This window comes from Maniola jurtina, chromosome 2 (assembly GCF_905333055.1).
Source record: "Maniola jurtina chromosome 2, ilManJurt1.1, whole genome shotgun sequence".
Classification (NCBI taxonomy): Eukaryota; Metazoa; Arthropoda; class Insecta; order Lepidoptera; family Nymphalidae; genus Maniola; species Maniola jurtina.
Genome location: NC_060030.1, coordinates 12517501 through 12545459, shown reverse-complemented (window position 1 = coordinate 12545459; position 27959 = coordinate 12517501). Strand labels below are relative to the sequence as shown.

Below are 27959 nucleotides of genomic sequence, written 5' to 3'. Positions count from 1 at the left end.
TAGTGATTCATCAGTGAATCATTTTAATGCTTCTATATAAACCATGAAACAATAGAATTTAGATAGGTATCTATAAGACTTGATCAGTGATCAGAGAAAATAAATGCAGAATAATACCAAACAAATAGAGACAACAACAGTTCTATAATATTGGCACTTAACATTTTTCGGCGAAATATTTGAAAAACAGTAATTTTATATTATTTACAACGCTCTGTGCAATTTTCAAGATAAGTTTATTATTATACAGTCATCAGATTTCACAGAGCTTCACTGCTTGATAGAGATTAGAGACCTATTTAATCTTATAAAATAGGAGACAAGGAATAAATAATGAGGTTTTCCTCTTGATTGAGTCATTTGTCTCTATATTAATATTTATATTTACTAGCACAGTAGGTATATTACTAAAATTCAGATACTTGACTGTACATTAACATGACGATTTTATTTTGTCTCGTAGGTACCTCTAGATACAAACATTAGGAAAATGTGACAAACATATTTTGTCAAAATACTGAGTAGGCTTTAAAGTTTAAATCGCCTGTTTTAACCTAGCCATACATGCAAAGCTGTATAGTCAATATATTAAATATTTTAACTAAATTCACATTTCTAAATAGTTTCCTATTCAAATGTTAACAAGCAAGTTTTTGCACCTCCTAATAACTTAACTCACAACTTCGTTAAGTTATTTACATATTAACCTTTGAATAAGATGACGGAGTCTAGAGATGTGTAAGCATTAATGTTCACAGACACAAAAATCTAGTAAATAACTCTCATTAAAATGTATTTTCTTCTCTGTGTAACTTTGCAGGTTTTCATTATCGTGAGTTTGCACTGATGAAATACATAAAACATGTTGGAAATTCTTTTTTCTGGCAATGTATCGAACCGTGATCCATTGTAATGTAGGTAAACTCGTTGAGGAAAATTTGATTGCGAATCATCTGTATGAAATCTGTCAAAGAATTCATAACAATTCATAACATTCATAACAACAAAGTCATAACAAGTGTAAATTAAAAATTTATAACACCCCCCCTCCCCCCATACGTGAAAGTTACAGTAACTAGAAAAGAGCTGATAACTTTCAAACGGCTGAGCCGATTTTCTTGGTTTATAGCTAAGCACACTCTCGATTAGGTAAGCCACCTTTCAGTTCATTAGTTTAGGTGCTACGATGTTACAAACAGATACTCAGATACACACGTCAAACTTATAACACCCCTTTTTTCGGTCGGGGGTTAAAAACAAGTTATAAGATTCGTCCTGTCAAACATTCATGTTTAATGATTTTGGTGCAAACCATCCATTTTGGAACGCCATGTGCAAACTCGTGGTAAAGGGCTTCGAAACGGTCAAGTAGCTTGATGGCAAGCACGTGATTTATTTTTTGTTTTGCTTGACTTGTTCAATAGCTTGAGACGCTCGCTTGGTCGTCTCGGAAGCCCTTTACAAATACGCTCCGTTTTGCGAGGTTTTACTGTTAAAGTATGGCTACCTTGAAGCAACATCCCAAGGTCACAAAAGTCTCTCGCGTGAAGTAAGATGGTAATAACTGATAACTAATAAGTTAAGCTGTTAAGGTCTGAAGATGCGTTTAGAAACCAGGCCATCATTGTTTTCGATCTCGATACCCTTGCCGTCTTCGGATATGTTCCCGTTGTCATTGCTCCAGTTTTTGTACGCGGAGACGGAATGACCGTAGACATGAGCCCCTTCGCTGGGCCTCAAAGACTCCACGCTGCCTGCCAAAGCTGGCTGGAATATGGAAAAATCTCATTAGGCTGGAGAATTAAAGACCGTATTAAGTAGATTTATTTAAGACTAGCTCCCGTCCGCGTGGATTTAGGTTTTTTGAAATCCCGGGGGAACTCTTTGGTTTTCCAGGATAAAAAGTAGCCTATATGCTAATCCAGGATATTATCTATATCCATTCCGAATTTCAGCCAAATCCGTGCAGTGGTTTTTGCGTGAAGGAGTAAAAAACTTACACACACACACACACGTACACATAAACTTCCGCCTTTGTGTGATATATTAGTGTGATTAATGTTTTGAAAAATTTCTTGAACTTTTGAAAGCATTTTGACTAAGGAGACGATGCCAGCGAAGTCGTCCGCATGGATTTGAATTTTAAAAAATCTGTTAGAATTTTTCAATTGTCCGGGATAAAAATTATGAAAATATTTATATTTATAGATGAAACATGGATCCGTAGAAACAGCTTTTTAGTATTATGTTTCTTATTGATCCAACTGACAATCTGACTCAAAATTATTGTATAGTTTATTATACTCTTTATTCTTTTATTTCTCTATAGATAAGCAGATAAGTACATACCGGCCAGTTAACACCAAGCGAGCTCAGCCCCAATCTGAAACATGAAAAACATTTTTCAATGATAATTATTTCGAAATATTACATATGTAAACCTATATAAACCTACCTATGACACCTATTTATTAACCCCCGACCCAAAAAGAGGGGTGTTATAAGTTTGACGTGTGTATCTGTGTATCTGTGTGTCTGTGTATCTGTGTATCTGTGTATCTGTGTATCTGTCTGTGGCATCGTAGCGCCTAAACGAAAGAACCGATTTTAATTTAGTTTTTTTTGTTTGAAAGGTGGCTTGATCGAGAGTGTTCTTAGCTATAATCTAAAAAAATCGGTTCAGCCGTTTAAGAGTTATCAGCTCTTTTCTAGTTTTCTTGTAGAAAAGAAGGTTAGATAACCGTTAGGTTCATAATATTATGTCAATAGACAAATGTCAAGCTGTCAAGATGGACGTTGCCTAAGTACATAATTTTTATTTGAAAATGATGTTTTGAAAACTCAGATACTTTGGATCGTCGGGGGTGTTATAAATTTTTAATTTACACTTGTACCTAATGATATTATGTAGGTAAATAAAAAATCTTTAAAAAAGAATAACAATAGGTACTAACAGTTTTTGAAATTGCTCCCAGTTCTCGATTCTCGCAGCTTCTGCCAAATCTCTTGGAAAAGCTGGCAGACCTGAAAATAACCAAAAAAAAAACTTTTTATGAATACATAGGTTATTATGAACCTAAATTAAAATGAGTACATAAAATACCTACCTATTATCATTCAGATATATTCGGAAGAAAAATATCTGATGGAGCCAGCGTGTGCCAGACCTCTCATCAGCCTAAATAACTAAGGTCTGGCTCGCACTGGCTCTCTCTCTCTCTATGAGGCTTATTTCGAAAAATGTTTGTTTTCTAGCTAAGGAGAAAATAAATTATTATAAAATAAAATTTCACCAAGAAAATATTTAGAAGAAGCCATAATGCCCATCTGTGGACGTAATGAAGCGAATCGCTTCCTCGTTTCTATCATTGCTAGAATATGAAATGCCCTCCAGAGTCCCAGAGGCTTTCACTTTCCCCGCAAGCTATAATATTGGTACCTTCAAAAGAAGAGAGAATGGGCATCTTCTTGGCAAGCGCGCTCTACCTTATGCTGCCTCACCAACAAATGTGTCTGCAGTCATGCGAATTCAAAAGTATAGTAATTAATAATTTTAAATAAAATCGTTAGAAAATATGTTTCAGAGTAAAGAATCTATAAATACTATCTATGTAAATAGGAAACGATTGATGACATCACTGTTAACATATAAGTTGATAGAATGTAAATATTAAGCAAAACAATTAGCATTCCCAAAACCCCCTAACAAATTGATGTCATTGTTTTCTTTACAAATGAAGGAGCTAAAAAGGTTACGCCAGTCAAATTTTACAATTTTTTTTTTTTCTGTGAGATAGATTTGCGCTTGACGACAATCATGTCTACGAAACAGAACAATGATGAGGCCTAGGTCGGAGCGAGCTTGCCTAGAAGATGAATCTTACCTTGAAGGTATTCAAATTATTATTTCGATGGACTTAGAGAACATTAAATATCAAGGATTAGATATTAAATTTTAAGGGTCTCTCAACTTATATAATGTTAAGCTTCTGTAGCCTTAAAAAGATTTTTCACGTATAGACCGTATACGTTTCGTCGTTACGCGATCCTGCATTCCGCGTATATTTAATGACTTATAGTAATAGCATTGTGTCATTTTGCGTATCGATTTACGTCTCTTGTAATTTTGTGTTTTTGGCGTTGTGCGTCTAAACTCTAAACGTTTCTTATTATCTAAAGAAGACAAATATATTATTAAAGCCGGCCGGGGGCCGATGGTTATAATTGCATTTTTGCAAACACTGTGACTTATTATTTGCATATAGTACCAAACTGAAGGCCGAGGAGCCCTTGCAACGAAAGCCGGCGACCTAAGATGCCGGCCTTGCGGCCTAAGTGAATAATTTCCATTAAGTTTTCTTTCCTGAAGAATTTAAAAAATTACGAGGCGAGGAATGTGTGTAAAATCCGTAAAGAAGATCGCTTCATTTTCATAGCTCGATTCATCTTAGCTCTGATGGAAATATTGTAAGGGAAAAGGGTTAAAATGCTATATACTACCAACATTTTATGGTAGAATAACAGCCTTATACTACCTAGCAGGTACCCTACAATTGTTTTCTCTATCTACGCTGTATACTAACTACCATAAGCTACCAAGTTGAAACCATAAAACAAGAAGTATTCAAAACTCATAAATAACAAAAGAATACATTAAAATATGGTCACAGATATTATATTAATTTGTTCCTGAGGTCAATACTAGTTTGCCATGACATATTCAAGTGTGGTACAATAGAATCAATTCCTGTTAAATTTTTAAAAACTTTACATACAATTTTTTTTTTTAATTAAGTAGGTATTTTACGATATTTTGCGTATGACATATCTGACCCGCCCGGCTTGGCTCAAGTGATTTTTTCGAAAATCGGTGAGGTTGTCTAATTTCCAAAAATCTTGAAACACTGTGCCCGAAAGCCCAAATATCAAATTTCATAGATATAATACGAAAAATATCAAAATTTCATCCCCTATTTAATCTCATTTTGGGGATAATTTTTGAAACCCCTGAAACAGGTATTTCTTCATTTTCAACCAAAACCCCAAATACCAAATTTATAACTTGAAAAATGACGAACTTTAATAAAGAGTTTCACCACTGATTTCCAAAATTGAATGAATTGGGTGGAATTTCCAAAAATCCTTTCGTAGAGAGCGTCTAGCCGCCTACGACAAAAATTTCAAGCGTCAAACCATAGCGGGTCAGATTGTGCGTTAACAAATCAGTCAGTCAGTCAGTCAAGACAAGTCTTTTTGTAAATTAAGATTATTAGTAGGTATTCATCGATTGGTCAATATTTTGTTGATCCAGTCTTGTTCGTGACGACAAACCGATTATTGAATCGATTTAAATATAAATATGACTATTCGCAATGTAAAACACACCTATCAAGTTTGTATCCTAGTAAATTGTTTATTTAAGTGATGTTAAATACTTACCTATTAGGTATTGTAGTCGAATTGAATTATTACTCGTTAATTGAAATATTGTAATAAAATATAGAAAGTTATAAATAAAGACAGTTTAATACTAATTACAACATTATCTTCCGTATAAATAGCCACAACCATATTGTAAATGCGAAAGTACGTTTGTTTGTTGATTTGTCTTCCAGTCATACTTACCGCAATGACGGATCGGCATGATTTTTATATGGATATTATAGTAAAAGACGAGAGTAATATATTATGTAGGCTACTTTTCCCCGAAAAATCAAAGAATTCATCCGCTGAAGAAGTCGCGGGCATCAGCTAGAAATTATTACAAATGAAAAGCAAAAGCTACCGCCTTAACTTTGATGTCAATTAAAAAATTTAATTCTCCAGGAACAGAACAATTCTACTCCAGTAAAAAAAATCTTAACAGTAATAAATAATTATTATTTATACTATAAATATATATCATGTGAGGATCACAACATACCTTCAGCTAGTATTGCGAAGGCAAAAAGCACAAACACAAACTTGATCATGATTAAAACTTAATTTAAAACTCTAGTTAAAAGATAAAAACTGATCAACGTTCCACAAGTGGAGAGAAATTCAGAATACCACGCAATACGGAAACACTTGGTTTATATCGGATTTGTTATTCGTAGTATCGGATGCTAATACGACTCTAATGTTACGCGTTTTGTAACACAATGGGCTTTAAATAGGAATCTTTTGTGCAAATGACAAAAATGCTTATGAGTTCCTGAAATTGATGACACTTGAGATGCCGCTATTGTCTACGAACTGAAAAATTTTTGGTAGGCTTTATGAATAGTTAATTAGGTAATAAGAAAATTTCTAAGTACCTAATTATTATTATAAGGAAAATATCGTGTTGAATAACGTCTCCATAAAGTTTTGGTAAGTAGTTAAAAGTGAGTCAAGGCTTTACTCATGATCATGTAAACGCAATGATAAAGGAGCCGGAAAAAAAAATTCTTACCCTAACATGAGTAGAGTACGAATGAATTTTTTATTTTATTTTTATCTTAAAAAATAAGGGAAATGGGGAGCCGTCAAAGTTGACAGTTTTAGACCATTTTTGTGAAGGGGACTATCTCAAAAACTAAACTATTAGGAATGTTAGGAATATGAAATTTTTCTTAATATATCCTAATATGAAATCTTATAGGTAATATACCATATAGTGTTTATAAAAAACAAATACTTAAAACAACGATTTATGAAATAGTTTGTAAGTCGTGACCTAAACAAACGAATATTTTTAGGGTTTTTCTTTCAGCTCGGAAAAGAAATATTTCACACACCCAAAATGTGATGTTCATAATTATGTGCGGAACCCTAAAAAAGCGAGGCCTGACTCGCACTTGGCCGGTTTTTAAAATTAAATTAAATGTTTCTCTAATCATCCCTAGGTACATCGTAAATGCAACTCTGGAATGTCTGGAAATAAAATTGTTTGTTTTATCACATGTTTTGACGTGTTTAACTGTAATGACACGTTATAGGTACATTATATTGATAACTTATTGTAACCGGCTCTATGGGAACATTTTAATGTTGTTTATATTGCTCACTAGCTTTTACACGCGACCTCTTCCGCGATACATTTATAAATTACAGTCTACCACTCGGGGGTGATGTAGCTAAAACTATTCATAATAACAGTATACCTACTAATTTATTATTACCCAATATAGACTAGCATCTAATAACAGATTTCAAGATATTTTTGTACGTATTTTAAGCAATGTTTTTTAGGTTTATTTCAGAGGACTTAGTTGTTTTATAAAGCCGAGTTTACGCCAGGAAAGCTCTCAGGTAACTGGATTTTTCAATTATTATCATAGATCAGCCAATTTACACAAAACTTATAATAAGGACCTGTCAATATACCATCATTGTCACTCACATTTCGCAAAATAAAGAAATCATTTCATTTAATTTCATTATATATTACATACAATACCTAAAGCTTTTTTGCAGAATTAGACTGTCTAATGGTGAGAGCCTATTGAAAATCGCTATAGTACCTAAGTAGTTTCAGATAGACGAACACGACGGAAGTATCTACTAGATATATCTAAAAGTAAGTATGGAAGTATCTAGTAGAGGATGTATAATACTATACTATATAGTACAATATAATATTAGCGACGCGTCTCATCTTCGCACGGCTGCTTGAAAATAAAACCTAGCATATCAGTTCAATAGTTCCAGAGGTTACTTGCTACAGACAAACTTACAAACCATAGCTCTTTATAATTTTAGTGTAGATATGCAGGTATAGTGACCTGAAATAACACGCACGCACGACTAGAAAAATAAAAATACAAGAATTGCAATAAATACTTTTAATAAATAATTTTGTATTTTAAAACAATAATAATGTGAATGTCCGTCTGATTTAATAATACACATAAGGCACGGCGTAGGCGCCCCAGGGATATGCTTGAGAATCATATTCATAAGGCGTCCAATAAGGTTGTACCTGAAAATAAATTTCACCAGTTATCAAACTTTTATCAAAACGACAATCTTCTAAATATAATATACATAAGGAGAAGGTAACTGACAGAATGACTGACTAACTGATTTATCAACACACAGCTCAAACTACTAAACGGATCGGGCTGAAATTTAGCATGCAGATAGCTATATTGACGTAGACATCCTCATAGAAATTATTTTTGAAAATTCAACCCCTGAGAGGGTAAAATAGATGCCTTTGTGTAGTCCTTGTGTTTGTGTGGGCCTTGAGCTAAGTAGTGATAATATGCCGATTTATGTGCTAATTTGCAAAGCAGTAGCATAACATACCTACTCCTCTATTTTATATGCCACTGAAATCGTCTACGCACGCGATATTTTATCAGCTTGTTTGAAAAGGTGTTCCATTGTTTAATTCAGCGTTACTAAATGCATTTCGCGTAGTTGCTAAAATGTAGCCGTATTTACTTATTTCACATATAAGTACCTATACTTTGAAGATAAAATGCATTATTCGTAAACGTTTACCGAAAAATCTAAATGTAGCAATACTAAAAAAGAGGATTCGAAGTATTTTGTTACTTTTTTGGCATTTTATCCAAACAGTCAACGTGGTGAAACAGCTCCTTAATTTTTAAGATGTTCTTAACTATTCGAAGTTTTTAGCATTAATTATATCTGATGCCCGCTACTTCGTCCGTCTGGATTTTGATTTTTAAAAATCCCACAGGAACTCTTTGTTTTTCTGGGATGAAAAGTAACCTATATGACTCTCCAGGTCTTTAACTATACCCCATACAAAAAATCACGTTGATCCGTCGTTGCTCTGTTGCGACGTGATTGAAGTAAGAACCAACGCGCAACGAACCAATAAATCAAACCTGTACCTAAGTAATGGGTAATTTGATTTTCCACGTGGGTAAACGCTTACGGGTAATCACACTAATATTATAAAGGCGAAAGTTTGTGTGTGTGTGTGTGTGTGTGTGTGTGTGTGTGTGTGTGTGTATGTTTGTTACTCCTTCACGCAAAAACTACTGGACGGATTGGGCTGAAATTTAGAATGGAGATAGATTATACCCTGAATTAGCACATAGGCTACTTTTTATCCCGGTAAATCAAAGAGTTCCCACGGGATTTTTAAAAACCTTCATCCACGCGAACGAAGTCGCGGGCTTCAGCTAGTAAATAATATATTGGTACTGAAAATTAATGTTACAATTTACTAACATTCCTTTCATAAACTGGTTCATATTCCTCTTCTCTTACTCTCCATCTCTGCTGTTCTCTGTCTCGCTCATACCGCTCTTGTTCATTTTCTTCGTAATTTCCTTCGAACCACTCAGCTAATCTTTCTGCCTGTTGGTTAATAGCCCTTTGTCTCTGATTTCTTCTTTCTATTTCACGTCTCATCTGCCATTCTCTGTCGCTTAATTCTTGATTTCCATCTGTGTATCTAAGAAGTAAGTAAAATTTTATATCAGACGCAAATAACAATGCCCGCAACTTCGTCCGCGTGTCTTTAGGTTTTTGAAAATCCAATGTTAAACAAATGGGTTACGAAAAGCTAGCGGACAGACAAACACACTTTTGTATTCTTAGTTAGTATAGATATAAAATATACGCACTTATGTAACAAAATGTGGCTGCGTGCCGTTTCGACGGATAAATTGCACTTAATAACCGCAGCCTCATCACAACGAAACAATTATGTTGGTTAATTTTCAAAACATTGTTGTTTAAAAATTGGCCATATAGGGAGCTACCAAAGTAATATTATGTAATTAAAAGTGAATGCAATGAAGCTGATAATGATGATGATGAAGAATGTACAAATTAAAAGAAAATACAAACCTGTAATTGCGGATGAACGGATTTCCAAGATCTTCTCCCTGTCGATACCCTACAAAGAAACAAGAAATTAAATTTTGTTAGAAAAAAAATTACAAAAAAAGACCAACTTCACAAAGAGATCATGTACCATTTGCACAACAGACTACTGTCAAAAATAGAAAGAATATTGCAACTTTAATCATCTTAGATACTGTTTTAACAAGTTCAAATAATGATTATCCCCCAACTGATCACATAAGTCTGTTCCGTAAAAGACTTTCCAGCTGTTTTATATAGCATATGCTGTTTACAACCTTGAGATAACATGAGTATTGTTATGGTGATCTGGCTTCACAAACATTTGGGGGACAATGTATTTTCATTCACATTAGGAATATACCATCCATGGAAAATATATGTAACTGCATTAGTGGTTACTCGTACACTCATGCTTACTCTTTCAGGACCAATAACCTTGCATCTTTTGTTGTTAATTGTAAAGAAATTCTAATTTGAGGTCCATAACCTGCACTAAGTAGGCATCCACATCTCTATCACAGTCCACACAGATTCACACTTTTTTTTACATTATATAGACTAGCGCTTGGCTGCAATCAGACCTGCTAGCAAGTGATGATGCAGCCTAAGATGGAGCGCGCTTGCCTAGAAGTTGCCTATTCACTCTTGACTTGAAGGTACCCATATTATAGGTGGAAGGGAAAACTGATGCCGGAAGGGCGTTCCATATCCTAGCGGATACTAATGTTGCGAACGTGAAAGAGTTTGTTGCCTTTTCATGAACGCAGAGGTTCTGCAGGAAATATTGACTTCCTAGTTCATACAGCGGAAAAAAATGTTTGATAGACAATTATTATTAGGCTCTACAATATCTAGGCATACCTACTACCTAGTACCTAGTTTTACGATATCGTAAAACTGCGCTAGTGCTATTATAAGTCGTATGTGGTGGAATGAGTAGGTATAATCTTTGATAATAAAATTTCGCAATCAAAGTTGAACTTGCCTTTACACAGATTTCAAAAATATATTAAAAGAATGCTCCTGAAAAAAGCATAGTAACTTACACAATCGAAGAATATATGTAAAAGATTAAAAGAACGTGGATTTGACTAGCAGGTCGCTCCAGCCATCCGCGCGATTGCAATTACTTTTTATACATGACAATATAATATTCAAAATCGAATTTTGAAAAGAGCAACCGCCGAATTTCTTGCTGGTTCTTCTTGGTAGGAAGGGCATTCCGAACCGGGCAGTGGTCTAGGTATTTGACGATTCAAAAGTAAATACATACCTATAAAAGATTGATACTTTTATTCATTGAATAAAAACAAAATCTATTTCTATTTCTAAGGTAATTTAACCAAAACAAGAGAAGCTTTTCTTGAGGTTAGGAATGCTAGACAGCTGAAAGCAACTATTATTTAGAGGAAGATTTCTGTTTTTATTTAGCGCTTGATTGCAATTTCAAAATGATGATGCAGTGTAGAATATTATTACTTCCTGGTATTTTCTCATAAAATAATTTTTCTACTACTGTAGACATTCTAGTGTACCTATATTCAAAGTTTTGTAAAAAATCAATATATTTACCGTTATAAATGCGAAAGTGTGTTTATTTGCTGGTTTAATAGTTTGTTCTTCAAGCACGTCGCAATGGAGCAACAGATCGACGTCATTTTTTGCTTTGGTCATCATCAGATCAGAAAAATGACTTGGCTACTTTTTACTCCAGAAAATCAAACAGATTCTACGGGATTTTTACGGGAACCTAAAACATATATAATTTTCCAGAAGATATTTTTGTTAGTATTAAGTATCTTTGAAATTTTCCAAAGATCTAAACAATTTAAAACATAATTCAGCCTAAACAGTGGATGATTGTGTGTGTGATGGCAAATTTATTTTCAGTTAGGCACCAATGGAAGTAATGAGTAAGCTACTTAAAAGACAAATGATGTTAAGAACCTTTGTTCAAATATGTTTCTTGGAACCGTCATTTCCCAATTGTAATTGAAATACAATATTGACATTGATATATGTTTTTCGGGGAACTTTTCAGTGACGCAAAAGTAAGTTTACAACATGTTTACAATCTACTTGTTAGTACTACCCAAATTACTAAATGCGAAAGTCTGTTTGTTTGTTGATTTTAGGGTTCCGTACCTCAAAAGGAAAAACGGAACCCTTATAGTATCACTTTGTTGTCTGTCCGTCTCTCCGTCTGTGCGTCGATTCGTCTATCCGTCTGTCCGTCTTTCCGTCAGTCGTGTCTATCAAGAAAACCTATAGGGTACCTACTTCCCGTTGACCTAGAATCATGATATTTGCCAGGTAGGTAGGTCTTATAGCATAAGTAAAGGAAAAAATCCGAAAACCGTGAATTTGTGGTTGCATCACAGAAAAATAATTAAATGTGGTTTAATTTTCAAAGTAAGATAACTATACCAAATGGGGTATCATATGCAAGGGCATTACTTGTACATTCTAAAACAGATTTTTATTTATTTTTATGCATAATAGTTTTTGATTTATCGTGCAAAATGTCGGACAAAATACCCGAAAACGGAACCCCCGGTGCGCGAGTCTGACTTGCATTTGACCGGTTTTTCCTTCATGTAACGAAACAACGGATCGACGTGTTTTTCTCCTGGGTAGTATTAAAGGTCTGGAGAGTGAGATCCTAATAGGCTACTTTTATCCTGAAATATAAAAGAGTTCCCATGGGATTTTAAAAACCTGGATCAACCTATATAAGCAACGTTTCCCATGGGATTTTAAAAACCTAAATCAACTAGCAACGTCGATCAAATTCAGTGACTGGATGGGCGGCCGATTTTGTAAGTCGAATTCGGAATTTTTGACTGAGCGAAGCGAGGTATATAAAATCTTTATTTCAGGGGGGTTCTCATACGAAATGGGGAATTTGACGCTATATTATGTTGAAAATGGGTACATGTTGGAAACTGAAACTTGTGTATAATTTCAGTTAATTTCAGTTACAGTACTTGAACAACGAATACTAAAATTAGATAAAGAAACGAAATTATTTCATTTTTAATGGGCATCAGTATTTAAAACATTACTTGTGGAGTCTTTATGAACTCTACCCTATTTAGATCTTTTTATAGATCTACCTAAAGATTTCCTTTCCTCTAGTCCTCTAGTTCCTTTAGTCCTCTTTCCTCCTGGGTTTCTTAGACGTAGCCGTTTGACATACGTGGTTATTATCAGAGGTAATATAGCTTAGATTCGTTTGTTGAAAATACGCTACTGAGCCAGCGCCTGCGAGTTTTATTTCAGTTCAAAGTAGTAGTATATATATATATAGTAGTATATATAGTAGTATCTGCAGTAAGTACTATGTAGGAACTAATAAAAACTACTCTGCTGAGTCACTTCTTTTTCATAGGTTTACAAAAAGATGAATGTAGCTACGAAACTACGTATAAAGTAAACGTCCAGCTCGCGTCGTCATCACCAGGCTATCTCAAGAACCATTCGACCTAAAACATACGAGCATTATAAACCATTCATGTTTTTGCTCTTTACTATGATAAGTCTAAGTAACATTCTTATGTTTGGCAATAACCTCTTCTTTCGCAGAAGAGGCGTTGAGCTTAACCGTATCCATTTCCTCATAATCATGATAATCACCAACTCATCTTCTTTCTGAATGAGAAGGCCATATATCCACCGGACTGGGCAAATGCGGATTTGCAAACTTCCTAAATCATGGAAAGCTCGCAGCTAACAGGTTTACTCACGATGCTTTCCTTCACCATTAAAGCAAGTTATATTTTATTGCTTAAAGCTCCAAAAAGTTAGAGGTCCCAGCGAGTGCAAATCTAGTAAATAGAATGAGTGGTAATGCATCACAAAAAAGATAATGTGGCTAGGGGTAAATTACTTGCAAATTGCAATTTTATTCAGCGTTGGACGGAGTCGACGTTAGAGACGAGTTAAGAAGTATTTGGTACAAAATATATATCGTCACTAGAAGATGCCCGCGGCTTCGCCCGCGTGGATTTCGGTTTTTTAAAATCCCGTAGGAACTCTTTGATTTTCCGGGATAAAAAGTAGCCTATGTGCTAATCCAGGATATTATCTATCGTCATTCCAAATTTCAGCCAAATCCAGTCAGTACTTATTGCGTGAAAGAGTAACAAACATACACACACACACACACACACACACACACACACACACACACACACACACACACACACACACACACACACACACACACACACACACACAAACTTTCGCCTTTATAATATTAGTGTGATAATCATGATTTTCTCAAGTTTTCATTATTTTTAATTTACAAGAAACTGTTAAGGGGTTTAATAAAACGCAATCTTTCTTAAAATAAATTTTTTAATAACTGGAAAACCAAACAATTAGTAATAAACCTTTACTATACGTCTTATTATAATTATAATTTTGCTTAAAAATTAAATACGGTATTTTTTTAGTTACAGAATAGATTTGCTTCTTAAGTATCTAGCTTTGTACAATTGATAAAATAAAATAAAACATTAAGTGCTTAAGTATGTTATTATGAGTTTAATCGGCCTGTTTGTATTATTATTAGATAAACAGCCCACTGCGTAATATTTCTAGGCAGGTAGGTTTCAAATAAGCACATTAAATTAATATAGAGTTTTATTTCACACTTATAATTTAATCAAAAATACATTTCAAACAACAACATGCGACAATACGGTAGCTCCTAAACTAATGAACCGATTTTAATTTAGTTTTTTTTTTTGTTTGAAAGGTGGCTTGATCGAGAGTGTTCTTAGCTATAATCCAAGAAAATCGGTTCAGCAGTTTGAATGTTATCAGCTCTTTTCTAGTTACTGTAAAATTCACTTGTCAGGGGTGTTATAAGTTAATTTACACTTGTGATACAAGGCAACGCATGTTGCACGATTTTTGCGACCATGTGAATTTTACCATGTGGCGTGCCTCAATATCGCAATATTGTTGCTCTGGTGTAAAATAAAACTTTACAAACCGTGCATCGATTTATGTAAACTAACTAAATGACTTTTGCTTAGTTATTTTTCTGTAGATTATATATTTCTCAGTTGCTCATTGCCGCTGCTCTGAAACAAACAAATAATATTATTGAAGTAGCTCATTTATTTACTAATTTCAACAAGTGTAAATTAAAAATTTATAACACCCCCGACGATCCAAAGTATTTGAGTTTTCCAAAACGTCATTTTCAAATAAATAATTATGTATTTAGGCAACGTCCATCTTGACAGCTTGACATTTGTCTATTGACATAATATTAAGAACCTAACGGTTATCTAACCTTCTTTTCTACAAGAAAACTAGAAAAGAGCTGATAACTCTTAAACGGCTGAACCAATTTTTTCAGATTATAGCTAAGAACACTCTCGATCAAGCCATCTTTCAAACAAAAAAAACTAAATTAAAATCGGTTCATTCGTTTAGGCGCTACGATGCCACAGACAGATACACAGACACACAGATACACAGATACACAGATACACACGTCAAACTTATAACACCCCTCTTTTTGGGTCGGGGGTTAAAAAAAGGGGAAGTTTACTTTTCGCCTCATTACTACGTCAAATATAAACCGATTTAAATAATTGAATAAAGGATATCTTTTGAAAAGATGGGTCTCATTTAAACTTGGTAATCCGATGAATAAGTTTGGAGATGAAAGATATCTAGTATTCTTCAACGAATACATTTTTTAAATACATCATCATCATCATCGCGTGCCTTCTTCGAAACGAAGTTTGGCGATCATCATCCGAAAAGCTTCTCTATTAAGAGCCGCATCTTTCAACTTCGGGTAACTAATAAATACGTAAATTATAAAACAAATTTTGTATAAAAGTACGGAAGTCGTTATTAATAGTTAAAATTAACATTTAAAGATCATTGTACATATTTGATATATTTTGACAAAATATTATTATTCATAATTAATTAAAAACTTACACGATAGAGGATGTTTTCGTATTTGATGTACCCGCAGGAACTGAAAAAATTGAAACAATTTATTAGTACCTTTTCAAATTTAGTGAGATTTCGTTTCGTGATTTTTCACAGGTTAAGTGTTACCTACTTAGGAAAAGGATTTTCACGTGATTTTTCACATGCTACTTGTGAAATTGTCCAACGCTAACTACGTAGTGCGTAGTGCCGTACATCTACACTACGCATCAATACGAAAACCATATCTTATTATTTTCTCCTGTTATTGGGGTACAATTTATATTTTCGTTTTTAAATCAAATCAAATTAAAAATTAGTCTTTATACTCGACGTAAGATTTTTTAAAACTTTTATTACCTGTTCAAACTTCATAGTCGCTGATCGTTCCTCCCTGTGTTGGGGACAATACTCAGAAAAATTTCAGCTTTTATAAAATAACGAAGGCCTGGCACGCGCTGGCTCCTAGCCCAATACATTTCTCTAGATATTGTTATTCGTATACTTTAACTAAATAATTATTATAGTAATGATTACCTGTAAATGTCTCTATTTTTCCACCTTTATTAACCGTATAAGTGGTACCACCGTCGCTTGTGGAAACCATAGATACTCCAGTATATCCCGGCTCCTTATGTGCAGCAATCTCCTCAGGAGATATGAATTTTATCTCTGGCATCTTGATTTCTGGGAACTTGATATTAGGGAAATTGATATGTGGGAATAAATTACCGAAATTGGGCATACCTGGGAGAGCTAGGGGTACGTTAGGGAAACCAGGAAAGGCAATGTTGGGAAACTGTGGGGTAGGGTTGGTCATTCGGCGAAACTGTAAATTAAGAAGATATACTTAATTAATAATAATAATAAGAGGACGGGCACATTGTTAGAACACACCACCCTACCCCACGCCACATATTAAGTTTAATTCATTGTAATTGAATTAATTATAACGAATTAAACTAAATAATGAAGACGCTGGCGAACAAAACGGTTTAATTACACTTCTGATCATTTTTTTTTAAATCTGGACGTTTTTCGCCCGCTGATTACAATATATTTGATTTATAAACAAAATTACTCAAAATTATACTGAAATTGAGTTCAAAGATCGCTATATCGATTACTGAATACAAACTTGAACTCTTTTCCAAGCAAAGCGGTGTAAGTCTGTGCTAAAATTGAGTCCAAAGTTCGTGATTTCAATCAAAAAGGTACAATTACAGTAAAATTTCAACAGCTTTCATTTAGTTTGTTGCTACTTCTGAAAAAAATATTTTGTGTAATTACATCGTTTGGTTATTAGCTCCTCATATTAGAGGACAGGAACCCGCTTCATCACCTTTTCTTCTTGTTGGTCTTTGTAGTATGCTTCTGGCGATAGAATCCCAAGTGGCGTGGTGTGTGGTACGCTACCGCGTACAATTACCGTTTTACAATAAATAATATCGCATTTCCGGTTATTTATTACTAGCTGATGCTCGCGGCTTCGTTCGCCAGGATTAAGATTTTGAACTCTGTCGGGAACTGTTTGATTTTCCGGGATAAAAAGTAGCTTAAGTCACTCTGGAGAGTAGCATAGGTTACTTTTAAATTTTTAACTAAACCCTTGCAAAAAAACACGTCGATCCGTTGATCCGTTGTGACGTGGTTGAAGGACAAACAAACCAACTAATAAATCAACAAACAAGCAGACTTTTGCATTTAGAATAGGGGTAGTGATTTTGTTTAACTTCAAGTTTCAATACAGATAAGGCTTATTGTCGTTATCTACTATTCGATTATTATTAATATTAGTAAAATGCTTCCTGTTACATACCCTGGCACCTGACGGCTCACTGAAAAGAAAGGTTTGATTAAGAATGCAAGTGTATTAAGCATGTTAAGCTTCATTTACGCCCTAGAAACATAGCAGGAAATGCGGTATGATACAAGACAATAATTTAAAATATAGGAAGAATCTTTGGCAGACTAACGTGCTGTATTGTATATTATAGTGTATGTAAAAAATAAACAGCTGTAATGCAACTTAGACCGCAAAATTAATGTTTCCATTTGCAGCATGCTGCGTTGTCGCACTTTGTTGCTCCGGCGTAAAACAGGCTTTACTTAAAAATGTTTATTTCATACAGATAACCAGCTTTATCATGTGACTAAACTCCTAAATAAAATTGACAATAATTAGAGAAAAAAAAATCAGTCCTATCGATTGCATGTAACTTACTTTTTATCATCTTTCCAAACCCAGCCAGCTGAAAGTAAAGTTAACTGATTAAAATAATATAAAGTAAAGCTTTTATTTAAAAAATATATAATATTGAAGTAATTTAAACACTAACGTGCACATGAGTTACCTACCTACATAATATATGGTTAATAAGTTGAAATTGTTAAATTATAGCCAGTGCGGTTTGGTCGCATACTTTATCTAAGTGCTTAAAATACGTCACAGCTGTACTGTGACAATATAATTTTGATTACCTATGTTCATTTTCTAGAATATACGATACACTTATAATATAACGCGTACTCTAAACGCGCCATGTTAGCTTTTGGCAACTGTCATTTGAAAAGAAAAGCAAGTTGCTAACCTTACTGTTCAAGTGACAGTTGACGGATAGAGCAAATATGGCGCGTGCATTGTTACTTTGAACGCGTTATTTTTTTAGTAAAATATTACTGTCCAGTAAGTCTTGTATTGTTTTTATTTTTAAAATAAAATTTATAGACAAAGAAACTATTGTCTTATTTTAAGTTAATATGTCTTAATGTAACCAGTACAAAACCCTAGATGAAAACTATACATTTTTGTGAGAGGTTATAATAACAAAAGGAGCGGGTGAACAAAACGGTGTAGTTACACTTATTATCAAATATAAACAGAATACAAATCTGAACTTATTTCCAAACACCTCAAAGCCTAAAACTGTGCTAAACTTGAGTCCTTTAGTGAGTTCAATGATCATTTCACTGAATTCAACTTTGAAGTAGTTTGAAAATTCAAACAAAACCGAATAAAACTATGCAAAAATTGTTCATGATTTCGATCAAAACGGTATTCAGCAAAATTTCAAGAGCTTTCTTTCAGTTTGATGCTTGTCCTGTAAAATTTTATTTGGTGCATTTATACCGTTTTGTTCAAGAGCTCTTCATTAAGGAATCAAAAACGCATTCAAAACAACACTTACCATTAGCTGAAGCGGCAATAAATGCGGAAACTAGAAATATTTTAATCAGCATCATTAATTAGTGATAAGTAATGAATAATTATTTTTAGTTATAACTCTTCGTATTTTCCACTTGTATCAAGAACAGTTGACACTAAACTGAAAATTTATGCATTATGGGCTCATTTAAGTACCTATTATTCGAAATTTTTCGAACAACTGGACAAACACTGTGACGGCTAACGAACAGATTCTTGTTTTGAGGAAATTTTTTGAAAAGTCTCGTCTTCAAACAATTGAGTGGCAATGAATAAATTACAAGGAATAATACTCCGTAAGAGACGTTTTACTTAAGTAGCGTAACAAAGGTTTTGCTGAATTGTATTGTAAATGAATATTAATATACCTACCTACTAGTAACTGAGTACTAACTAAACACATAAACTACTTAGATAATTTATGTTTTGTGTCATTTACGTATGTATGTAATGGTTGTAGGTATATTATTATTATTGAAGTGTATTAGATTATTAAGAATTTTAAATAACTCTTCGTTTAGTGTTTTAAAGGAACTGGGTACACCGGCCGCAAAAGGAATTAGTTTATTCTTATTTATATGAATGACGCTTGACGAATAATTAATTATTAATTATTATGCCTGAGAAACAGAGCAATGATGAGGTCTAGGTTGGATGGATGGATGGAGGATGGGTTGTTGGATGGATGGATCGAAGATGCCTATTCACTCTTGCCTTGAAGGTATTCAAGTTATACATGGCAGGAAACACGGACATCGGAAGTGCATGCTACATCAGAAACGTTGAGTAAAGACACTTCGTAGTGCGAGTAGATCGGATGTAGATCACATAAATTATTACAGTTCAAATCCAAATTGCCAGTTGAATAGCCAATTCGTATGGAGAGGGTTTCTCGTGTAAGCACCCTACCATAGACTTCTTGTAGCATTTCTAGAACTACTATGTATAAACTTTTTTTCAATTTCGAAGAAATGAATTCGGTGAATGCGAATGGTCAATTTTCATCAATTTTCTTAAATATCTGCAAAATTACTTATTTTAAAATGCAAGCTAACTCTGAACCAAATAAATGATGCCTACTAGGTACTTTTTCCAGGTGGAATTAGGTTCGTTAAATCCCGAGAGAACTTTTTGATTTTTCGGGACAAAAATAGCCTTTGACCGTTCCTGGGATGCAAGCTATCTCAGTATTTTCGTCAAAATCGGTTCAGCGGCTTTGAAAAGCTAACAGACAGACAGACACAGTTTTTCATTTATAATATTACTTAGTAATGGAAGTATGGATAATAAGGATAGAAGGATTCTATTGTTAGGAAATAAAATAATATGCAGATGGTATTAGCTACGACAGAATTTACTTTATTCTTCTTAGTTTTATGGCATTATAATAGGTACCTAATAGTAACGCATTTTGTAACAGATCACACATCGTTATCGGTCACGTGGACGCTTTGTTCGTCGGTTTTCCCATTGACATTCTGGTAAACGTTTGCCGCTCCTTCCAAATGTGAGACCCCATTCTTGCTGGACGCCGAACTGAAGGACGAAGCGGACGAACTGACGAAGTGCTCGTTCTTGCCAGGCTTGTCTGACTTCTGAGTATCGGCATCCATCATCTTAAATGATGGGAAGTTGGGTTGCCAAAATGGCATCTAAAAATTTACAATCAGCTTTAAATATTATTTTGAACTGTATGGACTCTTTGAGCAACCGACATTAATCCATACTAATATTATAAATGCGAAAATGTGTCTGTCTGTCTAGTACCTTTTCACGGCCCAACAGATTGACCGATTGTGATGAAATTTGGTACAGAGTTAGCTTACATCCCGCGGACGGACATAGGCTACTTTTTATCCCGGAAAATGAAAGGGTACAATTCTTAAAAGCCCATACGTTTAACCGATTAATACGAAATTGGTACAGAGGTAGCTTGCATCCCGGAAATTGACGTAGGCGCTATCCCGGAAAATTAAATAGTTCTTATACATAATTTAAATCCACGTGGACGGAGTCGCGGGCATCATCTAGTAAATGAATAAATAAATAATAACATTATCAAACCTTTATGTAATCTGTCGATAAGTTACTATAAACAAAAAGTTATTTATAAGAAATTGTATGGTCAGTTTTGAAAAATGTTGCTAGTATAAGTACACGACAGGTCGAGATGGCAATCTGGGTATGAGACGGGGGACGCTCTGCACATCCGCGTGTCACCCGCGCCAACCCGCACCGGTATAGCGCGGGGGTTTTTACGTCTTATGTTATCTGTTATCTCCCAAAGGCACCATGATCCAAACTTCACTGTCGCTGATCGTTCCTCCCTGTGTTGGGCAATACGCAGGGAAACTTTCAGCTTCTATAAAATAACGAAGCTCTGGCACGCGCTGGCTCTCTCTCTATTATTATTTACCTGTGTTGTTCTATCTACTTTTTATAAATATTTTATATTTCGCATGTTGTATCAGATAGTAAGACTTTGGTGACTATGGTAACATTATTAATATGAAATGTGTTAATTGCTTACTTTTTTTTTTTTTTTTTTTTTTTTTTTTTTTTTTTTTTTTTTTTTTTTTTTTTTAATTATAATAATGTGTGAAAATATTACAATAAAACTTAAAGCTAGCCTTATCTAATTACTGTACAAATCATGCCCGCGTGGAATGGTGCCAAGAATACTGGCTGCATTTCCGCGTTGGACAGCCAGGCTGATCCGTTGCGCAAAAAATGAGCCAGCCCTTCTGTCACCCGATGAGGCTATTAAACGCGGTGAAATGTCTCGTAAAAATTTCTTTGCACTAAGACTCCATGGCCCCAGGGTCTCCACGGCAAACGGAACAAAAATGTAACTCTCAATAAGAGAGGCATACTTGCGCCGCTTGCCGTTTTCAGCCATTTCTGCTGCGGCTCCCGGTCTTGATACTGTCTCCCTGATATGACACGGGGCCAATGTGTCAACGCACGTTGCGTCCCACATTAGCGCCCGTCCCCGTTCCCAGGGAACCAGCGTCAATCCATCAGGTCTCTTGCCATCATCCCGACTAATCCCTGCCGGCTCAATGAGCGCAGGAACGTCTATGGTGGCAAGAGCCCTTTTGATCGTGTCGTTAAGAGAGCCATGCCTAAATAGCCTACCAGCGCTCCTTTGGCAAGAGAGTCCGTGAATTCCAAATTTATCAACCTCTTTTCCACACGGACATCTGTGCTGATGGCACAGCGGTGTTCCCAATCTGAGACCTAGAGCCACACGAAAACTTTCATTATCTAAAAGGGTGCCGAGATTTTTGGATGGCAAGGCATGAAGCCAATACCCAGATTCCTTTTCCGATAATGCTAGGAGCCTGGCTTGATCTCTGTCACTTGTAAGATTTTGCAGCAAATTTGAATGTGTCAGCTGAACCAATGGCAAATCCCAAAGTTTTTGTGTAGAACGTTCCTTTGGAATATCGACATTGGGACATCTGACCTTCCAACTCTCTAGGGCCTCTGTGGCATAGGTCAATGATATTGAATTTGATTTGAGAATTTGAGAGCTAAGCTCTCTTATACTATGCACAGAGGACAGAAAAGCTGGAAGAGCTACACTGGAAATTTTCCTCACGCCGATGCCACCGTACTTGACCGGTAAAGTAGCTTGGTTCCAGGAGTGCTCATCAAAAGTTAAATTTAGAATTTGTTCTAGTGTACTTTTAAGGGTGGCATCCATATTATCGAGTAGTCCAGGAAATTTCCAAATTGGGCTCGCGCGAAGGATATAAATTAATTTAGGTACGAAAAGGCAATATTTTAGGATCGAAAATGCAATGTGAGAATTTAGAGCGCCCAATTTGTCGGTATTAGCCGAAAATGTTCTAATTTTTTGATCCAAAAGTGGTTGTATGGATTCATTATAAAGAGGAGCACCAAGGAGGCAAAGTGAATGTTTATTGAGTATCTTAATGCTAGGGGTAATTTCGTTAAATAAATCAGAGGCCAATCGTATTCTATCTTGCGACAGTTTTTCTGTGAAAAACAATTCGCATTTCGAAAAATTTAGTTCTAAACCAATTTTGCCAAACTGTTGCTTAATATGGTTAAGATCTTTTAGAACGTCATCCACGTTGCCCCCAATGGTTCCATCATCAAGATACCATATGTTAAATTTAGATGTTAAATTTGAAATATGGTTATGGATCCCTAAGCTGAACAAGGCCGGACCTAAAGGATCCCCCTGCTGAACGCCTACAGAAGACTTAATATCGCTATCTCCAAAAAATAATTTTGAAGCTGAGCTGTAACATTGCCAGACATATGGATAAATTTCAGGAAGTTGCGTTGAGACTTCGGTCAGCAAAGTTGCCCTGTCCAAAGAATTAAAGGCATTCTTTACATCTACTTTCAGCAGTACTTCAACCTCGCCATTCGCTAAGAATGTACGAGCCGAATGAACTGCTGCTTCACAACCTCCTTTACTGCCGAATCCAACTTGAATAGGTTGGAATTTATCCTTTAGGGTAGAGACTATGTGTTTACACGCTAATTTTGACGCCAAACGGCGAAACGTACAACCAACAGCGATGGGACGGATGCCGCCATCTTTCTTATTAAAAGCACAAAGCCTCGCACCATAAAGGAATGGTAAAAAGGATGAATTTACCTCGCCAGATAACATGAGATTACAAAGTCTGGTAATGTCGCTCAGTAGCGCCCTGCCGGCGTCCCCAGCAGTAACTCCCACAAGATCCTTAAGATGTTGTGGCGTTATGCCGTCCATGCCGCCAGCAGAGCCACTAGAAAACGACATTATCGCAGCGTAAGTATCTTCGTCCTTTATCTGTAAGTGAGAAGTGTTAGAAGGTGGGTCTGGCAGCAAAGAATCGATATTTGGTAAAGGATGCTTTTCACGTAAAGCTTCTAGCGTTATATCATTGAATGGAGCTAGTGTATCATTACAAAACAAAATGCGGGCAGCGTTTTTAAGATCCCCATCCATAACTTTGTTTTCCACAATTTTCTTCAAATTATAATTTTGTGTACGAAAAGAGCAGTCAGGAATTGGAAAAACGCGATTAGCCAAACTATTTTTTTTTAATTTACTACATAAAAAAAAAAAAAAAAAAAAAAAAAAAAAAAAAAAAAAAAAAAAAAAAAAAAAATTGCTTACCGACCTGAAACAAAAAAAAATTGTTTAACAGTCACTCTTTTTAAATATTTCGCATTATTTTAGTGTATATGCATAAAAATACGTACATAACATTTGAAGGGTCGTCCCCAACTGAAAACAAAAATATTTTTTTACATTTAAAAAAACTCATTGAGTTCAATAGATAGATTCGCCCTAGAGTCTAAAACCAATAGAGGCCCGTGTGATTTATAAAATGTTTCATCAAATTCCAGCTTCTACCCGGCGCGGCGTGCGTTGCAAAATACGACTCGCGCGAAACCTCTTATATACTATATAGTTCGCGGCAGGTCGACTTGGAAAGGGGGGTATGAGGCGAGGGGAGACGCCCCGTACACCAGGGCATAACCTATCTCCATTCCTTTCAGACAGATCTGTCCAATAGTTTTTGCGTGAAAGAGTAACAAGCATACACATATACATACACACAAACATTCGCCTTTATAATATTAGTGTGATATGTAGATAGATACCTGACATTTTCTTCTCCACGCCATCTCTGCTAGTAATGACGGTGGCACCACCACTCTTGCGTTCCTTCCCATCTTTCCCAATGCCCGCTGAGCTTGAAGCACTCACGGAGACGCCACTGAAGCCCTTGCGAGGTTTCGGGAACTCCATTGGTGGGATGGTGGGGAATTCCGGGAAATCCGGGAAAGTGAATTGCGGGAAACTTGGGAAATCGGGGAAATTTATATGAGGAAACTGTAAAACGGAATGTGGAACCGAATAATTAATTATTATTTCTTAGCTATTTTTTATTTTATACTAAAATATGATGCCCGCGATTTCGTCCTCGTGGATTTAGGCTTTGTAAATCCCGTGGAAACTCTTTGATTTTTCGAGAACAAAAGTTCTAAGGATGCAAGCTCTCTCTGTACCAAATTTCATAAAAATGGTTAAACGGACGGACCGTGAAAAGTTAGCTGACAGACAGACAGAGATACTTCGCATTTCTAATATTAGTCATTAGGTACCTATGGACTTTTTTTGCAATGCGACTCGAACTACACCTGTTGTGCTTCGATGGTATTATGTCAAAAAATTTCACTCCAAAATTTAATAAAGTTCCAACTCAATCGGATGTGCTAGCGTCCTTAAAAAATTTCCAAAAAAATAATGCTACGTAGGACCAAAGTTTTTAGTTACTTAGTTCTTAGTTTGGTTCTACCACAGTTCTACATAGCATACTTTTTAGAAACACTAGTTTTTCTTAATTCCCATATTTTTTGGCAATAACTTTAGATAAGTAGGTACCAAACCCATCGGACGGCATCAATGTGAACAGGCATTGAACGTGCGTCAACACCCAACACGTAATATTGTTAATAATATTTGGATAGTCAAATAATAATTACCACTTGCAAAACATCGATCGTTTTAGTAAATTATTTCTCACCTTATCGTGATGATGCTTTCTGAAATAAAAAAAAATGATATAGGTATTCGTTGACCAACCCCGGCTTTGCCCGGGTGGGCTTACAAACATCGTCCAGTTACAGTTTTATTATAAGTATAGATTTTTATAGTTTAGTGACCATCTACCGTAGACGTAGGCTAAAGAAAGGAGGTGATAGTCCTGTTTTCGATTCGGGCAGAGCAACTCTCACTTTTCGGGATTACATGCGTTTTATTTTAATTATAATAGGTCTTTAATAACACTGTAGAAAACGCTAGGTTGCCTCGTGCTGTTTTCTCGCACCGTCAAGTAATTTTTAATTTCTAAGTATATAGAAATTTCTGTCTTTTTCCGGATTTCAATCCACTCCCTAAGCGCGATTATGCATTGCGCACAATCCGATCCGAATCCGTGAAAATGTTCCGAAGTACAGTTAACGTACTATTACATCCGATTTCTCTCCGTTATGCGTATAAGTTTCCAATTCGGAATGAAGTAGCCGTAGTAGGTACCTACTCTGTACATACTGTATGAATGCTTTCACATTACCTGGGATTCAAATCTGACATATCCGCACAGCTCGACAGCAAGGCGTGGTGTGGAGACCGGATTAGTGCGTAAGCAATATCCGAATTCGGTCCGAGATTTTTTATCCGTATTTTCACGAATTCGGTTCGGATACAGTGCGTAACTGCTCCAAAAGTTGAATTACTAGGCTTCACATAGTAATATGTGATGAGAGGTATAGATATAAGTCAACGGATAGAAAAAAAAGAAAAAGGGATAGATGCATATTATGGATATAGTGTTAAGCTTACGAGGAATCGTCTTCATCCTCCCATACGTAGCCGGCTGGAACAAAAAGGTTATTTAAAAAACTAGACAAGTGGACTACAAGTTTAACTAAACGGAGATTATTCCGTATGGTGAATATTTAACTTTGTACGCTTTTATTGACAGATTTACTACCACTACTAATAAACTACTACTACTTACTACTATTTAAAATAACATTTTAAACTTACTTATTTATTTCTTATATATTTTCCTATAAGTACCTAATCTAAAAGTAAAGAAAATTTTAGGCTCAATAGTTTTGGAGATAAACAGGGCAATAATCAATTTTTATCTATTTCCTTAAATAACTATTTATTTTAAAATATTTGAGACTCATTGGTTATCACGCGGTAGGTACAATTTACAAAACTTTTCTTTAATTTTTTTAATTTGCCCCCCAAAAATGATCTCTATATTCAAAATTCATTTATTTACATTACAATATTATGTTCGTGTTTGGATCACATAAATTCATATTTGGTTCAGTAGATTCGGAACAAAGCTATCAAAGACGGACAGACTGACAAACACTCGAGTGTGTTTGTCAGTCTTTTTTTCATTGCAATGTTCAGAACTCTAAAAAGGCTAGAATACTAATAAACGCTTTTGTCCCTTGTGTAAATCTCACTCGTGTCTAAACCGCGTTATGTTACCACCATGAGATTTGAGAGTGAAGACAGGCAAACCGTGCCTTTTAGTTTTGAAATATAATAAATAGGTACCTACTTATGCTGGTGATACCTATGATAGTAATTATAACAATTGTAATTATTGTAGTTATTCTATAAAGTTCATTATAAAATTTACACAGCTGAATTCATAAGCATTGGGTTGTCACAGTTAAATGTTGTTGTTATACTTTGCGTGAGTCGTGACGTAGTGTCTTCAGCGCACATGCAACCACACGTCATAAGGAAAAAGACAAATAATAATAATAACAATTGTAAATTAAAAATTTATAACACCCCCGACAAGTGAAGGTTACAGTAACTAGAAAAGAGCTGATAACTTTCAAACGGTTGAACCGATTTTCTTGGATTATAGCTAAAAACACTCTCGATCAAACCACCTTTCAAACAAAAAACTAAATTAAAATCAGTTAATTCGTTTAGGAGCTACGATGCCACAGACACATACACAGATACACACGTCAAACTTATAACACCCCTCTTTTTGGGTCGGGGGTTAAAAAGACTTAAAACGACACTTACCATTGGCCGTGGTGGCTATAAAGCCAACAATAAGGTATAATATCGTGAGCGACATTATCACTCGATGATAACGACAACTCTTCGTTTGCTTGTAAATTAACAACAGTTCGTGGTGTACTGAAAAGTTGTGCACTTAAACCTCATTTAAGTAGGTACTATACATTAATCGCTGTCACAGTACATCTGTATAAACAGTTACTTACTCAGTCTACGTAAACTGTATAGCTTCTGTGAAAATATTATAAAAAATCGATCAGATACGAGTTGGACTCACACACGAAAGGTTCCGTACCATCATACAATACCTAAAACTTTTATGTAGAACACTGCTAGTTAATGATGCACTGCGCAATCGAGATATGT

The 27959-nt window shown here is 35.2% G+C and overlaps 4 protein-coding genes and 1 long non-coding RNA gene across 5 annotated transcripts; 1 reads left to right on the top strand and 4 right to left on the bottom strand.

The window, feature by feature from the left end:
• Nucleotides 1-1167: 1167 nt before the first annotated feature.
• LOC123875041 lies at nt 1168-6135 on the bottom strand. The gene is made up of 4 exons (XM_045920694.1): nt 5924-6135; nt 2955-3024; nt 2350-2383; nt 1168-1767 (listed from the first exon to the last, which is right to left on the bottom strand). The coding sequence occupies exons 1-4, from the start codon at nt 5970-5972 to the stop codon at nt 1588-1590; spliced, it is 333 nt and encodes a 110-aa protein (XP_045776650.1). The 5' UTR covers nt 5973-6135; the 3' UTR covers nt 1168-1587.
• Nucleotides 6136-7239: 1104 nt separating this feature from the next.
• On the top strand, nt 7240-18413 carry LOC123875066. Its single transcript, XR_006798061.1, has 4 exons — nt 7240-7252; nt 7661-7726; nt 15321-15328; nt 18404-18413. It is a non-coding gene; the product is annotated as an uncharacterized LOC123875066 (long non-coding RNA).
• On the bottom strand, nt 7796-10306 carry LOC123875026. The gene is made up of 4 exons (XM_045920669.1): nt 9926-10306; nt 9799-9847; nt 9175-9400; nt 7796-7945 (listed from the first exon to the last, which is right to left on the bottom strand). The coding sequence occupies exons 1-4, from the start codon at nt 9978-9980 to the stop codon at nt 7862-7864; spliced, it is 414 nt and encodes a 137-aa protein (XP_045776625.1). The 5' UTR covers nt 9981-10306; the 3' UTR covers nt 7796-7861.
• LOC123875019 (seroin-like) lies at nt 14797-27747 on the bottom strand. The gene is made up of 7 exons (XM_045920655.1): nt 27736-27747; nt 18969-19391; nt 18005-18032; nt 17600-17618; nt 16318-16609; nt 15787-15826; nt 14797-14909 (listed from the first exon to the last, which is right to left on the bottom strand). Exons 2-7 carry the CDS (start codon nt 19021-19023, stop codon nt 14888-14890), a joined length of 456 nt encoding a protein of 151 aa, XP_045776611.1. The 5' UTR covers nt 19024-19391; nt 27736-27747; the 3' UTR covers nt 14797-14887.
• Nucleotides 20322-27773, bottom strand: LOC123875008 (seroin-like). Its single transcript, XM_045920631.1, has 6 exons — nt 27597-27773; nt 26367-26400; nt 25549-25567; nt 24623-24854; nt 24214-24242; nt 20322-20637 (listed from the first exon to the last, which is right to left on the bottom strand). Exons 1-6 carry the CDS (start codon nt 27649-27651, stop codon nt 20407-20409), a joined length of 600 nt encoding a protein of 199 aa, XP_045776587.1. The 5' UTR covers nt 27652-27773; the 3' UTR covers nt 20322-20406.
• Between the last annotated feature and the right edge of the window lie 186 nt (nt 27774-27959).

Bases quoted from the DNA above. Each gene is read 5' to 3' on its own strand.
- LOC123875008 (XM_045920631.1), bottom strand. From the start codon at position 27,651: ATGTCGCTCACGATATTATACCTTATTGTTGGCTTTATAGCCACCACG. The intron at 24,243-24,622 runs GTATCTATCTAC...TTTTGTTTTCAG, and splicing joins CGTGGAGAAGAAAATGTCAG to TTGGGGACGACCCTTCAAAT. The intron at 20,638-24,213 runs GTATTTTTATGC...GTAAATTTTTAG, and splicing joins ACCCTTCAAATGTTATGTAC to ATGCCATTTTGGCAACCCAA.
- LOC123875019 (XM_045920655.1), bottom strand. From the start codon at position 19,023: ATGATGCTGATTAAAATATTTCTAGTTTCCGCATTTATTGCCGCTTCA. The intron at 15,827-16,317 runs GTAATCATTACT...CAATTTTTTCAG, and splicing joins AAAAATAGAGACATTTACAG to TTCCTGCGGGTACATCAAAT. The intron at 14,910-15,786 runs GTAAGTTTTTAA...TGTTTGTTTCAG, and splicing joins ACGAAAACATCCTCTATCGT to AGCAGCGGCAATGAGCAACT.
- LOC123875026 (XM_045920669.1), bottom strand. From the start codon at position 9,980: ATGATTAAAGTTGCAATATTCTTTCTATTTTTGACAGTAGTCTGTTGT. The intron at 9,848-9,925 runs GTACATGATCTC...GTTTCTTTGTAG, and splicing joins AGTAGTCTGTTGTGCAAATG to GGTATCGACAGGGAGAAGAT. The intron at 9,401-9,798 runs GTTTGTATTTTC...CTTACTTCTTAG, and splicing joins CCGTTCATCCGCAATTACAG to ATACACAGATGGAAATCAAG.
- LOC123875041 (XM_045920694.1), bottom strand. From the start codon at position 5,972: ATGATCAAGTTTGTGTTTGTGCTTTTTGCCTTCGCAATACTAGCTGAA. The intron at 2,384-2,954 runs GTTAGTACCTAT...TTCATGTTTCAG, and splicing joins TGGGAGCAATTTCAAAAACT to ATTGGGGCTGAGCTCGCTTG. The intron at 1,768-2,349 runs GTATGTACTTAT...TCCATATTCCAG, and splicing joins CGCTTGGTGTTAACTGGCCG to CCAGCTTTGGCAGGCAGCGT.